This window comes from Leucopleurus acutus (assembly GCF_964270905.1).
Source record: "Leucopleurus acutus genome assembly, chromosome: 13".
In the NCBI taxonomy this organism is placed as follows: domain Eukaryota; kingdom Metazoa; phylum Chordata; class Mammalia; order Artiodactyla; family Delphinidae; genus Leucopleurus; species Leucopleurus acutus.
In genome coordinates, this window is record NC_139155.1 from 43553287 (window position 1) to 43570718 (window position 17432).

Consider the following 17432-nt stretch of genomic DNA (forward strand, 5'->3'; position numbering starts at 1 on the left):
CCCTCAGGGAGTGCTTGAATAGTCTATAAACCCTACATACAGGTTACAGAGAAGGTGAGGCTCACCCTGAGGAAACAGCCAACTCATGCTTGAAACACCTCAGACTCACTGTGGGGCTTCTTGAGAGTGACAAAAGTTAAGTGTATATGTGATGAGAATTTGCTGTGAGTGCATACGTGTGTGCCTGTCCTTTTTTCTAGGAAAAACAAAATTATAAAGATGTGTGCAGTAAATACTACAAATCATGGTCTTTCTCCCTTTCTGGTTCAAATTGCCCAATATGCTTGCTTTCTCTTCTCCACTCTGGCCGTATTCCAAGCAACTGGTCTTTCAGAGTTCTCTCCATAATGTCATAGTTCTAGGCTGCCACCTAGTGGCTGTTTAGACGTATGTGGGTTCTTTTTGTTTTTGTTTTTATAAATTTATTTATTTATTTATTTACCTTTGGCTGCGTTGGGTCTTCGTTGCTGCGCGCAGCCTTCCTCTAGTTGCGGTGAGTGCGGTCTACTCTTCGTTGCAGTGCGTGGGCTTCTCATCGCAGTGGCTTCTCTTGTTGCAGAGCACAGGCTCTAGGCGTGCAGGCTTCAGTAGTTGTGGTACAGCAGGCTTCAGTAGTTGTGGTGCGTGGGCTCTAGAGCGCAGGCTCAGTAGTTGTGGCACACAGGCTTAGTTGCTCTGCAGCATGTGGGATCTTCCCAGACCAGGGCTCAAACCCGTGTCCCCTGCATTGGCAGACGGATTCTTAACCACTGCGCCACCAGGGAAGTCCTGACTTCCTGAAGACTCGTTAAAAGTATGTGTTTTAACCAGTCTTCTTATTGTGCCTCTTGTGATTTGATGCCATCCCTAACACCTTCTGCATTTTCAACACCACCACTAACTCCACCTGGCATTTAGGAACAACGTGTTCCTTCTGTGACAGATGAATAGTAGAAATATGTGCTTCCTTTCCCAGAGCTGCCAGTTTTCCTGTCACAGACTCATGAAAATGGATTACAATCCTTTACATCTTTCAGGATAACAAGTGTCCCAAGACCTTAAAACCATGGCAGGGTTGCACATTACTTCACAGTCTAGACATAATTATGGTTCTCTCCCAAATTACCATGTAATCTTTATTTTTAAATCCCAATATACCACAAGCAATAACAAATTCCTTTCATGAGCATTTACTGAGCACCTATTAGCCACTGCCTGGAGGAGACGCCACCTTGTGAGGAGACGTGAGGGACAATTGCTGTGATGCAATCTTTTTAAACTGGCATCTTCGTCCATTGGGGGCCTGGGAAAGAGCACTCAGGGACCCCGGAAGGGGTCAGTGATGTCATCACAGAAGAGGCTGGGCTGAGGCTTAAGCCAGAAGGTCAAGGGGCCAAGGTTGGAGGGGTGGGGAGGTGGAGTTAAACATGGCAGGGAGAGGGAACAGCAGCACTGTTTGGTGGGGCACACACAATGCCATTCTGGGATTTTATTCCTAGTTTCATCAGCCCAAGCAGCACTCCAGGATCTTGCTTTTAACAGACTTCTTTAAACGTTCTTAGGAGAACTGAAACCGAGCGGGACCCTGTGGGTCCCTCCTGGGTACAAAGCCTTTCTACGTCCCCTGTTTCTAGTTTGTAGGAAAAAGGTTTCAGCCTCTGAGACCTTCCTTGTGTTCCAAAGGGCAGATTCAGTTACTAATTAGGGGAGCGAGGGAATGCAGAAACAAAGGAAAGGCAGTCAAGAAACGATAGCGCAGCTATTAAAGCAGGATCCTGGTTCCTCCTCAAGGGATATACATAACAATACCTTAAGTTCTTCTGTATGGCCCCCACCCAGGTGCAGGGTGGTGACTTCAGGTTGAGCGCAAGATCCCTGAAGCACCGCCCTGTTACCTCACCACCAGCCAATGAGAAGAGAGTCACACAACCTGCGGCCCTCACCCCAAATTTTGCCTATAAAAACTCCGCCTTGGGGACTTCCCTGGTGGCACAGTGGTTAAGAATCCGCCTGCCAATGCAGGGGACATGGGTTCAAGCCCTGATCCAGGAAGAGCCCACATGCCGCCGAACAACTAAGCCTGTGAGCCACAACTACTGAAGCCCGCGCGCCGAGAGCCCATGCTCCGCAACAAAGAGGAGCCATCGCAAATGAGAAGCCGGCGCTCACCACAACTAGAGAAAGCCCCACACACAGCAATGAAGACCCAACACAGCCAAGAAATTTTTAAAAATAAAAACTAAATTTAAAAACTGCCCCAAAAACCATCAAGGAGGTACATGTAAAAGTATGAAATTACAACACTCCCTAACACCATACACAAAAATAAACTCAAAATGGATTAAAGACCTAAATGTAAGGCCAGACACTACCAAACTCTTAGAGGAAAACATAGGCAGAATGCTCTATGACATAAATCACAACAAGATCCTTTTTGACCCACCTCCTAGAGAAATGGAAATAAAAACAAAAATAAACAAATGGGACCTAATGAAATTTCAAAGCTTTTGCACAGCAAAGGAAACCATAAACAAGACCAAAAGACAACCCTCAGAATGGGAGAAAATATTTGCAAATGAAGCAACTGACAAAGGATTAATCTCCAAAATTTACAAGCAGCTCATGCAGCTCAGTAACAAAAAAACAAACAACCCAATCCAAAAATGGGCAGAAGACCTAAATAGACATTTCTCCAAAGAAGATATACAGATTGCTAACAAACACATGAAAGAATGCTCAACATCATTAATCATTAGAGAAATGCAAATCAAAACTACAATGAGATATCATCTCACACTGGTCAGAATGGACATCATCAAAAAATCGACAAACAATAAATGCTGGAGAGGGTGTGGAGAAAAGGGAACCCTCTTGCACTGTCGGTGGGAATGTGAATTGATTCAGCCACTATGGAGAAGAGTATGGAGGCTCCTTAAAAAGCTAAAAATAGAACTACCATAGAACCCAGCAATCCCACTACTGGGCATATACCCTGAGAAAACCATAATTCAAAAAGAGTCATGTACCAAAATGTTCATTGCAGCTCTATTTATAATAGCCTGGAGATGGAAACAACCTAAGTGTCCATCATTGGATGAATGGATAAAGAAGATGTGGCACATATATACAATGGAATATTACTCAGCCATAAAAAGAAACGAAATTGAGCTATTTGTAATGAGGTGGATAGACCTAGAGTCTGTCATACAGAGTGAAGTCAGAAAGAGAAAGACAAATACCGTATGCTAACACATATATATGGAATCTAAGAAAAAAAAAAAAAAGGTCATGAAGAACCTAGAGGTAAGACGGGAATAAAGACACAGACCTACTAGAGAACGGACTTGATGACACGGGGAGGGGGAAGGGTAAGCTGTGACAAAGCGAGAGAGAGACGCATGGACATATATACACTACCAAACGTAAAATAGATAGCTAATGGGAAGCAGCCGCATAGCACAGGGAGATCAGCTCGGTGCTTTGTGACCGCCTGGAGGGGAGGGATAGGGAGGGTGGGAGGGAGGGACACGCAAGAGGGAAGAGATATGGGAACATATGTATATATATAACTGATTCACTTTGTTGTAAAGCATAAAATAACACACCATTGTAAAGCAATTATACTCCAATAAAGATGTTAAAAAAATAAATAAATAAAATAAAATCTTGTTCCTACAAAATGCCGTGAAAACAGAACATCCTATACCTAGTTTATTAGAAAGGTCAGATTCTTACCTGGTTTCAGTGGAAAACCATTTGGTTACACTCTTCACCTGTTTTTCCTCAGTTATTACGAGGGGAAGACCAGTCAGTTTTCAGGTTTTATCTAGACATGGAACCACTAGGTGTCAACACGCATGGAGAAAGAACCATTTGCAATACACTTAACTTCCACATACAAATATTTATAAGTAGCTTTAGAAGCTACTTTTTAGCTTTTCTGTTCTGGACAGAAAAGACAATTTATAAAACTGACCTAGATATTTCAAAACAATACTGAGCAAAAGTAGCCAGATATAATTTTTACTGAGTGCTTCCATTTGTAAGAGTATAAAAACAGACAAAACAATCTGTGGTATTAGAAGTTGGTGGTGGGACTTCCCTGGTGGTCAGTGGTTAAGACTTTGTGCTTCCAATGCAGGGGGCACGGGTTCAATCCCTGGTGGGGGAACTAAGATCCCACATGCTGCGCAGCATGGCCAGAAGAAAAAAAAAAAAAGTTGGTAGTACGTGGCAAGTAGGAACAAGGGGACTTACGGGATTCTAACAACTTTTCTTGATCTGTGCTCTGATTATTGTTCACAATTTCAGTGTCATGTACCATTATTTTGCCCATTTAGACAGACATGCCATTTCCTCCCTCACATCTTGTGTATTTTCTTCCTCTCCATAACCTCCTTAGAATGGCTATAATTCATTAATGTCTCTCCTCCGTATTCACTCCCCTGCCTGTTCATCTTATATTCTGCAATGGTATATCCTTCACCAATCTATTAAGAATTCTTATTACACAGGAAATTGCATGGTATAGTGTAATGCAAGTTTGTCAGTCAAGTACCTAATAAAATACACACATTTATCTTCCTCATTTCGGGGTGAGAGTGCAGTCACTCCCATTTCTCAGCCTCAGAATTGGACAATCGCTGTTGGGGTGATGCAGGCTGTAACACACACTTTCAGGTCTCTGTATCTTCTTTTAACCTCTTGATATAACTCATTTCCATTCCCCATCTTTTTTCAGAACTGTACTGCCTAATTAGAAAATTATATTCCATATTAAGTGGTAACGTGGAATGAGTACTTTATTCATATTTCTATTAGTTTTACAGTACATGTATTCTGGGCCACACCTTTTCTACAAACATCACAGCCTCCAGAGAGGGTTTATTCTTTGAGTAGCAGCCCTAAAGGGTTCCTATAAAGTTATGATTCACTGAAGATTGTAATTAATACTTGCTAAACATGCAACAAGTATGTGACATGGTATTTGGCAATATATTCTTAGAACCCTGATACCTTATTTAAGGGTAACTTTTCCATTTAAAACTGTCTGTTAACCAGTTAACTAGCTTTCTGTCTGGTTGCTAGCATGGTCTGAAAATCCTGCTGTGTGAACACTTGATAAAATAGCTTCATAAGTTGATTAACATTTGAAAATAAAGATAAAATAGGTTTGTAAAGGTAAACCCAACATATAGTATCAGCATGTGGTATCTTTCTCCTATCCACTTTTTTAAGTGCAAAATAATGGGTCATCTCCTACATGTCTTCCAGGGTGAGTTATGAGAGTTAAATGTTATCATGTTTGCCTCTAGACAAAATTTTAATGAGACACACAAGTAGGAGAAAACCACGTTTAATTGAAAAATAAAGCAATACATCTCAAATAAGACTGTTTAACAACATAAACTGTAATTTGTTGAGGCCTGTAAGTGGTATTCTGAAATTTAGGTAGAGTATCAATACAGTTTCCTCCCTTATCCTGACTCAGCTATATGCACGTTAAAAACAAGGACTGTCTCATGAATTTAAACTGTGTATCTGTAAAGCCAATCCCTATTCCTAATCCACTGACAAAAGGAAGGGAGGTTTTAAACAAACATTTCCATACTGAGGAGCTCCCAGATAAAAGCAAATAAAGTCAATATTTTCCTTACAAAAAAAACTTATGTGAAAGACACACCAGACTATAAATGATATTTAACTAACCCACAAACTTCAAAACACAATTTCATCAAGATGATCTCTACAATTTTCCTTTAAAGAAGTTCTCAAATCCCAGAATGGTTTAACTTGACATACTGGAAGTACTAAATTTTGAAAGAAAGTACTAAAGTTATTGCTTAAACTGGAAAAACCCATGGTCAAAAGTTTTTTTAGAAAAGAGTTTGTTAAACAGCTATTCTTACAATTACACTCATGTAACCGCAGAGAAATGTTCAAGCACATAGTAAACATCACTCTTTCGAATGACACAACCAAGGCATATGTTAACATGTATGGCTTTTTTGGTGATTGTTATTACTACCCATAAATTACTGTTTGACTGAAAAAGGTTTTTACAAAACTCCACTTCCAAAATTAACATTTTTATTAAATCAAGTTAAAAAAATGTTCACTGTAGAAAAGTCAACAAGGATTTTAACAAAATCAAAATATACCTTTTTATACAATATATGTATATATTAGCAGCAAACTACTTCTGAGACTTTCTTTTATGTTCTTTTGAGTTATTTATTTTAAAGAAAGCATCAACAATGTATTAGTATGGAATGTCAGCTAATCCACTCTTCATCTTTTATTCTGTGATTTGGGCCTTCTAGTACAAGTTATTTTATGATTCTCATTAATGAATACTAAGAACAAACCCAGTTTTTGACTAAAATGTAGTGAAACAGAGTGGCTGGTAGAATCCACCTCACTACTATAGTCCCACATTACCTTAAGATAACAAATGAGCACCATATAAACAGGTAATTGTGTAGGTGTGTAAACTCATTTTTAAGGTGTAATAGTAGCCAAGTAGATAACTTAGCATTTGACTGTTACTTTAAAAATTTGGTGACATACAAAATTTTAATCAAATCAGATAAATACTTTGATCCCATATTGCTTGTGCATTTTTAAAATCTTAATAGAAATTCTGTATATAACCTGACAAACTGCATGCATATATGTGTATATACACATACAAAAGTGTATGTATATATGCATATACATCTTTAGATTTGAACAAATTTCTAAACTGAGACGAAGTCAAACCTCTCATTTAAATATATATATAGAATGTAATATCACCAACTGAAAGTTTCTAATAAAAGTTTCATCTTAGCTAATCAGCAATTCTGCTATTGAAAATTCTGAGGCCAAAGAGCTGTAATTCAGCTTACTGTACTTTAGGCTTACAAATTAGTCAGCCAAACAAACAAGATATGAAATTACCAACTGCCCACCAAAGAAATAAATTTTTCTCTTGATATTTCCTTCTAACAGCAAAAAGGAAATATCTATACAATGAGCTTTCACTTTTTAAAGAGTCAAAATTAGTAAAGAAATCTCACTAGTCTTCAAAAATACTAAACGTTATATAAATACAATTTTCTTATAATAGTTGAATTCCTCTGCTAGAATCTGTATTTAAAAAAGTTTCCTTTGGATTGTTTCATTTAGCACTTCAAGTCTCCATTCTGCAACTCAAATAACTGGCTCAGATTTGTTAGGTTTATATCAATCTCATCTTTCACAATTTGGTACTCTGTTACCTGTGTACAATAATGTCAATGGGAGGAACTGCACCAAATTTCAAAAGCAAGGAAAAATTCAATATGTAATATAAAAAGATAAGTACAACAGGGATTCCCTTTTCACCATTACATTAATGAAATATAATCCTTTTAATGCTTTTAAAGATAATGTCCTAACTTTTATCTTTTAACTTATCAAGAGAATGAAGTTTTTAGATGGCCCACCTTTTTCAATTAAAAACTAAATCAATAGACTGAATTACTTTTATTAATATGCACATCAAGTTATTGAAACGGTGACTTCATGTAGTTTTCTCCTTAAAGATGGCACTTGCAGGTACAAAGATGCAGAGACGTCTACAGCCTTCAGACGTTTACCTGAAAAGATTCTTCAACAGCAGTTTGATATTGGGTTTCCTCATCTAGCTGAAGATTCTAAAAACAGTAACATTAACATGTCAATAGGAAAAACATACTCAATACTTAGTCCAATACATTACACATCTTGATACACATACATACTTGAAACAGTTTATGTCACACCATATACTTCTTTAAAATATAAGCACTAAATACCTAAACTTTTAATAAAAAAATTCAGTTACAATTATTTAGGAATAATTGATAAATAACAGATGATCAGCAGACAATGAAATTTGAGAATTACAGTGTTTTATGATAAGTTATTAATTGAAAGTAGTATAGTTAAGGGTAACCCACAATCATAAATTTTCTGTCATCTCTAGAAAAGAATGCCAATGTTGGAAGGTATATTTATTTTAAAGAAAATAAGCACTTATTACATTAAGACAGTTGAATTAACATCATCTTAATCATAACATAAAGGTAAAAACTACAGTTCACTCAGTCTGATTATACTACTACTCAACTTGAAAAATTCTATTTCCTTTCAATTATGGTCTATGGACTTGCTTTAAAATAGGCCTCCATTTGACAATCTCAAATCATTAAAATTACATGTTCTTCTGTGGCAAGGTAAAACAGTCTGACAATTAGATCAAAAGCAGTTCACAAAATAAATTTTTGTTTTTCCAAACACATAGTTCTCCAGATGCAGTAACCTTTCTTACACTGAGAATTTAAGAATAACCTATAATTACTTCATAAAACTACTAAAATTATCAGAGTACACTTGAATTTTACATATATTTGAAATATTATTACATATATATTTTTATACAGTGTGACTAAAAAATGTAAATTACACAAAATAAAAAATATATATCAAAATAATGTAAATTACACAAAATAAAAATAAATTACACAAATAAAATAAAAATAAATAAATAAATAAATAAATAAATAAAATAAATAAAAATAAATTACACAAAATAAAAAATATATATCAAGAATGACATAATTTCAACACTGGAGGGCAGAAGAAATGGAAATTCTGTTCATGCCATTCTCAGAATTGCACATGTCTGTGCTTATTACATAAACTGGAAAACAAGTATGAACCATTCTTTGTCAGGCTGAATCTTGAATTAGATAAGGTTTTAATTCATTGAAGATGAATAAAATGCAATTTCACAATTAATAAAATGAAAGTCATCTAATTTTTTTTTTGTAACTATCAAGACACATTTGGGAAGTAGAAATTAACCTCATGCTTTGCTCTGGGGATCCATTTTTATATTATGTAACTTCCCTCATGCACTCTGTTAAAGCAGTGAACTAAGGCCAGAATCTGCCATTCAACCTGGCTTTACATAAATAAGCTCCCTCATTTTTAAAAAGAATGTGTCTCACGTGCAGATAAAAGAAATCTATTATGAGTTTAACAAGCTACTTACACTACACAAGAAATACATCCTCCATCTGTCATACCAATTTTACTTTTCTAGCAAGTATAATTTTCCTTAAATCTAGACAGTTTTCATATATATCATCATTTTGTTAATCTGGGGGTTTGCTCTTCCTCTATTAATTATCTCTCTAATATAGAAGGTGGACAGTAAATTCAACTTTTACCACTTCTACAAAACAAAATTCACCTATATTATCATAAAAACAACAGAACTTGCTCTATAACCATCCAGTATGATACATCTTGCCTCAAAACTCAAGTCTAGATTGAAAAAGTTAATTTAACTTCAATATTTAAATGGTATTTTCTTAATCTTGAAAAACTCACTTACCACAAATTCTCCATAATCAAACTGATGCCTTTGATTTAGATGACTAACGAAATTTCTAGTAATCTGGCTAGGATCTCCCCAAGGAAGAGACACACAAATAGGACATGTCTATAAAAAACACAGTATTTCAAATAAAAAATAATGAAAATAACCAAACAACATTATTGAAAGTATTAAAACATGTTACAAAAAAATCTACATGAAAAGCATTTCTAAGGGCCAAATTTCATGACTAGATTATTTCTAGATCAAATTACCTTAGATAAATTACACTAATCCAACACAACACAATAAAAAGAGAGATCTAACATATTCTATTACTTAAATCTGATTATTCTACTGTTTTAACAGCAACACCATATCCAGCCTTAACCAACTGTAATAATAATTACCAGTAACCAGTATGTAATCTCATTAGAGCCACACAATAACTGTGACATAATTATTATTATTAGTTTAATTTCATTTATAAGTAAGATGAAAGCAAAGGAAGCCTTAAATTGTATCCTTAAGGTTTCAAGTGAAGTAAGTACATCTTAAAAAGTGAATGAATTACAGACTGAAATGAAACAAAACAGAACTTTAGTAACTGGACTATAGCCAAAGTTTGTGCTATGTTGAATATAATGCAGAAACAAAAATTCACTAATGCAATATAAAACAAATGAAATCTCTTAAATATGAGATTTTCCCCAGGAGATGTCTTTGGCACTGTATCTGTTTACTTAACAGTAACAGACCCTCTCCTAATGAGCAAAGTAGGGGGAGTATCTCCCTTAGCACTACCCGAGACTTTAAGGGCATACTGGGGCATACTCTTCCACAACTTTTTGTAAAACTGCTAAGATGTATCCACAATCCTTATTTTATCTTTTGATACATTTTCCTTCTAATTTCTGAAGAAAATATTTACATATCAAAATGGTAAGTATCTCTTCCAGCTCAGTTTCTCCTGTTTGATATACAGTTGAAATTGAAACTCATGCTCCAAATGTGGAGCTGTAGAACCATTAACACAATGTTGGAATCCTGCACTCTGCTCTATTCTCCTTCACTCATCAAAAAAGGTCTCACCACTCTCATACACACCCTCAAAATGGCATCAAAAAGATATGTATGCATCACATGGAGGCTAAACAATACACTACTTAATAACAAAGTGATCACTGAAGAAATCAAAGAGGAAATAAAAAAATACCAAGAAACAAATGACAATGGAGACACGATGACCCAAAACATATGGGAGGCAGCAAAAGCAGTTCTAAGAGGGAAGTTTATAGCAAGACAATCCTACCTTAAGAAACACGAAAAAAAAAAACAAAAAAGAAACAGGAAACATCTCGAATGAACAACCTAACCTTGTACCTAAAGCAATTAGAGAAAGGAGAACAAAAAAAACCCCAAAGTTAGCAGAAGGATAGAAATCATAAAAATCAGATCAGAAATAAATGAAAAAGAAATGAAGGAAACGATAGCAAAGATCAATAAAACTAAAAGCTGGTTCTTTGAGAAGATAAACAAAATTGATAAACCATTAGCCAGACTCATCAAGAAAAAAAGGGAGAAGACTCAAATCAATAGAATTAGAAATGAAAAAGGAGAAGTAACAACTGACACTGCAAAAATACAAAAGATCATGAGAGATTACTACGAGCAACTCTATGCCAATAAAACGGACAACCTGGAAGAAATGGACAAATTCTTAGAAATGTACAACCTGCCAAGATTGAATCAGGAAGAAATAGAAAATATGAACAGACCAATCACAAGCACTGAAATTGAAACTGTTATTAAAAATCTTCCAACAAACAAAAGCCCAGGACCAGATGGCTTCACAGGCGAATTCTATCAAACATTTAGAGGAGAGCTAACACCTATCCTTCTCAAACTCTTCCAAAATATAGCAAAGGGAGGAACACTCTCAAACTCATTCTACGAGGCCACCATCACCTTGATACCAAAACCAGACAAGGATGTCACAAAGAAAGAAAACTACAGGCCAATATCACTGATGAACACAGATGCAAAAATCCTCAACAAAATACTAGCAAACAGAATCCAACAGCACATTAAAAGGATCATACACCATGATCAAGTGGGGTTACCCCAGGAATGCAAGGATTCTTCAATATATGCAAATCAAACAACGTGATACACCATATTAACAAACTGAAGGAGAAAAACCATATGATCATCTCATTCGATGCAGAGAAAGCTTTCGACAAAATTCAACACCCATTTATGATAAAAACCCTGCAGAGAGTAGGCATAGAGGGAACTTTCCTCAACATAATAAAGGCCATATATGACAAACCCACAGCCAACATCATCCTCAATGGTGAAAAACTGAATGCATTTCCACTAAGATCAGGTACAAGACAAGGTTGCCCACTCTCACCACTATTATTCAACATAGTTTTGGAAGTTTTAGCCACAGCAATCAGAGAAGAAAAGGAAATAAAAGGAATCCAAATCGGAAAAGAAGAAGTAAAGCTGCCACTGTTTGCAGATGACATCACACTATACATAGAGAATCCTAAAGATGCTACCAGAAAACTACTAGAGCTTATCAATGAATTTGGTAAAGTAGCAGGATACAAAATTAATGTACAGAAATCTCTGGCATTCCTATACACTAATGATGAAAAATCTGAAAGTGAAATCAAGAAAACACTCCCATTTACCATTGCAACAAAAAGAATAAAATACCTAGGAATAAACCTACCTAAGGAGACGAAAGATCTGTATGCAGAAAATTATAAGACACTGATGAAAGATATTAAGGATGATACAAATAGATGGACAGATATACCATGTTCCTGGATTGGAAGAATCAACATTGTGAAAATGACTACTACCCAAAGCAATCTACAGATTCAATGCAATCCCTATCAAACGACCACTGGCATTTTTCACAGAACTAGAACAAAAAATTCCACAATTTGTATGGAAACACAAAAGACCCCGAATAGCCAAAGCAATCTTGAGAACGAAAAACAGAGCTGGAGGAATCAGGCTCCCTGACTTCAGACTATACTACAAAGCTACAGTAATCAAGACAGTATGGTACTGGCACAAAAACAGAAAGATAGATCAATGGAACAGGATAGAAAGCCCAGAGGTAAACCCACACACATATGGTCACCTTATCTTTGATAAAGGAGGCAGGAATGTACAGTGGAGAAAGGACAGCCTCTTCAATAAGTGGTGCGGGGAAAACTGGACAGGTACATGTAAAAGTATGAGATGAGATCACTCCCTAACACCATACACAAAAATAAACTCAAAATGGATTAAAGACTTAAATTTAAGGCCAGAAACTATCAAACTCTTAGAGGAAAACATAGGCAGGACACTCTATGACATAAATCACAGCAAGATCCTTTTTGACCCACCTCCTAGAGAAATGGAAATAAAAACAAAAATAAACAAATGGGACCTAATGAAACTTCAAAGCTTTTGCACAGCAAAGGAAACCATAAATAAGACCAAAAGACAACCCTCAGAATGGGAGAAAGTATTTGCAAATGAAGCAACTGACAAAGGATTAATCTCCAAAATTTATAAGCAGCTCATGCAGCTCAATAACAAAAAAACAACCCAATCCAAAAATGGGCAGAAGACCTAAATAGACATTTCTCCAAAGAAGATATACAGATTGCTAACAAACACATGAAAGAATGTTCAACATCATTAATCATTAGAGAAATGCAAATCAAAACTACAATGAGATATCATCTCACACCAGTCAGAATGGCCATCATCAAAAAATCTGCAAACAATAAATGCGGGAGAGGGTGTGGAGAAAAGGGAACACTCTTGCACTGCTGGTGGGAATGTGAATTGGTACAGCCACTGTGGAGAACAGTATGGAGGTTCCTTAAAAAACTACAAATAGAACTACCATATGACCCAGCAATCCCACTACTGGGCATATACCCTGAGAAAACCATAATTCAAAAAGAGTCATGTACCAAAATGTTCATTGCAGCTCTATTTACAATAGCCCGGAGATGGAAACAACCTAAGTGCCCATCATCAGATGAATGGATAAAGAAGATGTGGCACATATATACAATGGAATATTACTCAGCCATAAAAAGAAATGAAATTGAGCTATTTGTAATGAGGTGGATAGACCTAGAGTCTGTCATACAGAGTGAAGTAAGTCAGAAAGAGAAAGACAAATACCGTATGCTAACACATATATATGGAATTTAAGAAAAAAAAATGTCATGAAGAACCTAGGGGTAAGACAGGAATAAAAACACAGACCTACTAGAGAATGGACTTGAGGATATGGGGAGGGGGAAGGGTAAGCTGGGACGAAGTGAGAGAGTGGCATGGACATATATACACTACCAAACGTAAAATAGATAGCTAGTGGGAAGCAGCCACATAGCACAGGGAGATCAGCCCCGTGCTTTGTGACCGCCTAGAGGGGTGGGATAGGGAGGGTGGGAGGGAGGGAGACGCAAGAGGGAAGAGATATGGGAACATATGTATACGTATAACTGATTCACTTTGTTATAAAGCAGAAGTTAACACACCGCTGTAAAGCAATTATACTCCAATAAAGATGTAAAAAAAAAAAAAGATATGTATGCATCAAAAAGAAAGTATGATTCTTTTTCTTTCTTGCTTTATGCACTCATATACTACATTCTGCAAGGATACAATTTACAATGCTACTGCTTGGTAATGAATCCTCAGTTCACCTTTCCTTATTTCACTCTTTCCAGGCTATTTTCATACATTACCCTCACAATTAAGCATACGTCTTTTTATAAGTTAGTTACTGGGATTTTAAATATCTCATTTTGCTTCACAGTCATCAATCTTTTGTTGACAAAATATACCTTACTGACAATGCCCCACAAAATTTAAAGTAACCACTTTCCCTTGTACAAATGAAGTGAAATAAATGGGACAGCATACCTTAAACAGAAGACTGTCTTAAACATACATACTTACCACAGGAACTATCTGAAATAGGTGATTACTATTACAGTGATCCAGTAAACGCTGTCTGGTAAAATTTGATTCTTGACACAAGGGACACTTAAAGGTGGGATGCCCAGAAGAACTATAAAACAATTTTAAATGCAGCATACTGAATTTGAAATCATAACGTAAAAATGATGAGCTCCTATTTTTTGACCAATTTTTATTTCTTTCTTTAAAAGTTATAATTATAGACTAATCAAAGATTGTCTCACTTTTAAAAAACTATGTTTTCAATAAATAATCTACAATAGATATTCCTAAACAATCTCAGTTTACAGTACCCTTAGTGTCTAGGAAATTTTTTCATGGTGCCTCTACAAGAGGCCTAAACAAAAATAATAACAAACCTAGCTGTCTCATTTATTAAAGTAGTTAGAGTCAAACAACTTAGTCATTCCTGTAACTAATAGATGTCACTGTATGTCCCTTGAAAATTCTAAATATCCCATGGTGTCCCAGTATGGAAACACCATATCTAGGAAATTAAAACTTTTAAAAGACTTACATCCATATGGTGTATCTTTAATTTATCCTAGTTCTAAGACTCTAACATACAAAATTCATAGGAAAAGTGAAAAACAAAAGCATCAGCCATCAGAATGATCAACATTTCAAAATATTCTGAGGATCAGGCCATCACTGGGTTTTAATATCTCAATTTCAGCAAGGGACAGTTCAGTATTGACAACTCTGCCTAAATTATGCATGGAAGAAATCTGACCACAGTGAAAGAGGAGAGCTACACGCTTCTAATTTAATGTGACCTGTAAAAGCAACTGCATCATTTATCTCTAAACTGCTAACTTATGCATTATGTCTGATAATTTAACTGAATTTAAATTTTTTTAATTTAAAAATCCATTATTACAAAGTGATAGGTATTATTTACTAAAATAATAGAAATTCAAAAGCTTACCTTGTATTCTCTTGATACGTTTCTGTGTTATCAGATGTGGATGTTTCACTCCTATTACTTAAGAGGCATGGGGGGTAGGGGGAGAAGTTAATACTTCAAGTAATAAAGCACAACACAGATTCATTAACTGCTAATGAAGACAACCAGTCTGAATTTGTTTGAAAAGCCTAAACTTCAAATAGTTCTGAACTATGATATAATTATGGCATTAATTACTTTTCAAATAAATTCTGATAAGACTGCTTATGAGGTCCTTTAAAAATTAATTTAGGCATAGTTACAAAAGTATAGAGAATATAGTATTTTGCAGAATTGTCTTAAATCCATAGCATGAACATTTCCCCAGGTCCTTTAGACTTTCAAATTAAGAGACTCCCCTACCTCTACCTGGACTAGTTAGTTTTTGAATGCTGGCGTAGAATCAAGAATTTGTGAACTTCTTGACTTGTAACTAGGATATAGTTTAAGGTTGTAGCATCCAAAATGATGCTACAACTCCTAAATGGAGTAGGTTAAGAAAAAATATTTGAATGTTCATTATATTTATATTTTCCAAAAAGGAACTAGGCTTTCCAACATTTAATATACAGAATAACTTGATGTCCTCACTGGGACCCCATGCCAGAGTCATGTGTCTTATGCAGTATCAGAGAAATCCTGAGAGAAAAGTGGGCATTCCATATGAGGACTGTCAGTCATGCATTACAGAATTTCATCAATGTAGTCAATTTTATAAAAACAAGGCCTTTCAATAGCAGAAACATTAAAATAAAAATGAGATAGGTAGTGGACCACAAAACTGTTGTGAAACTTAGAAAACTGACTTTTCATTTTTCTTTTACAAAAGGACAAGCAATACTGTATCATCTACCTAACAGATGTTCTCCAATGACAGTCATTTCCCTTCTGTGAAAATACTGTTGTGTCTCCACACACATTCTCTGCAAGAAAGCTTCCCTGCCCAAATAGGAGACTATTAAACCACTATTTTGCATCTTTTTAGCAGTTATTAATCTGTCTCTGCAGGTAAAGGTGGTATTCTAACAATGTGGAGACTAAAAACTGCTTTTCAAAATAAATTCAAACTACGGAGAGTGCATGTGTTAAAGGGATGTTATGACTTTACCAAAAACAGTATGTCACCTATTTTTTAAAAATCTCATATCTATACATTTAAACTTGGTAACAGATTTTTCTAAACTGTTTTTAAATCTTCCAAATAAAGATAATCATTGGGTTTTGAACATGCCCTAATAAAATATAAAAACTTCCAATTCGTTTGTAAGAACAACTATAACATAATCAGAGACTATGGAAAATTTCAACAAAAGCCCTTTCAATATTTACCAAATGGGACTGAAAAATATAGGAATCTCAACCTATGACATACTCTTCCATTTGGATCTGTATTGTGTGTTGTAGGTATCTTTTCAGCCATGATAGTCATCAGACCAAGTATCAAAGTAAAGTGAATTTAATCGAAATCTTTAAATTACTGTCACTGTATTAAACCAAGATTTTAAGAAATTTTAGAAATCATAGTCAACCACATTGTTTTCAATAAAAACAGTAATAAAACTTTAAGAATGAAAATATTTTATACCATTAAATAAAGCAAACTTATTTTTAAAGTAACTTTTTCATCTTTATCTCACTTAAATTTTGCATGTGTTATGCGTAAAGTATCAGTACTATAAAACACATGCATAGTTTTAAAATAAACACACACATACTCAGAGTACATGCTCAATTTTTTTCACTGGTGGGGTATGCAATCACAAAACTCCTGATTTAAAGCATTTTAATATCAAAGTTAATGCCCTTTTTAAATGTTTTCTCCTTTCCACCTACTTTTACAATTCTCTATTTTCCATTATTATTGTTATCATCATTCTAGTCCTTCCTGATCATCCTGTATCATGCCCAGGGCTATTACTGGGAACCTACTCATTTATTCTAGAAATGTATGAATGAGTTCAACAATAGAAAATCTATTACTGACAACCATACTATCAATTTAAAAAACATATGATCATTTATTTCATCTTATGTAGAAACCATTCACTAAAATTCAACCTCCAGAATGGAAACAAAAACAAAAAAACCTCTCATCACCCACAATGC

General features: G+C 35.3%; 1 protein-coding gene and 1 long non-coding RNA gene across 2 annotated transcripts in view; one reads left to right on the forward strand and one right to left on the reverse strand.

The window, feature by feature from the left end:
- LOC309970932 overlaps positions 1-17432 on the forward strand; it is a 371169-nt gene that overhangs the window by 333557 nt on the left and 20180 nt on the right. The window lies entirely within an intron of this gene.
- The window catches only part of RNF138 (ring finger protein 138), a 43418-nt gene continuing 31311 nt past the window's right edge, over positions 5326-17432 (reverse strand). Inside the window, exons 4-7 of the mRNA XM_082853687.1 lie at positions 15309-15365; positions 14360-14471; positions 9386-9493; positions 5326-7658 (exon numbers count right to left, since the gene is read on the reverse strand). Coding sequence (XP_082709813.1) covers positions 7590-7658; positions 9386-9493; positions 14360-14471; positions 15309-15365 — 346 coding nt within the window. The 3' untranslated portion in view covers positions 5326-7589. The remainder of the gene's footprint in view (positions 7659-9385; positions 9494-14359; positions 14472-15308; positions 15366-17432) is intronic.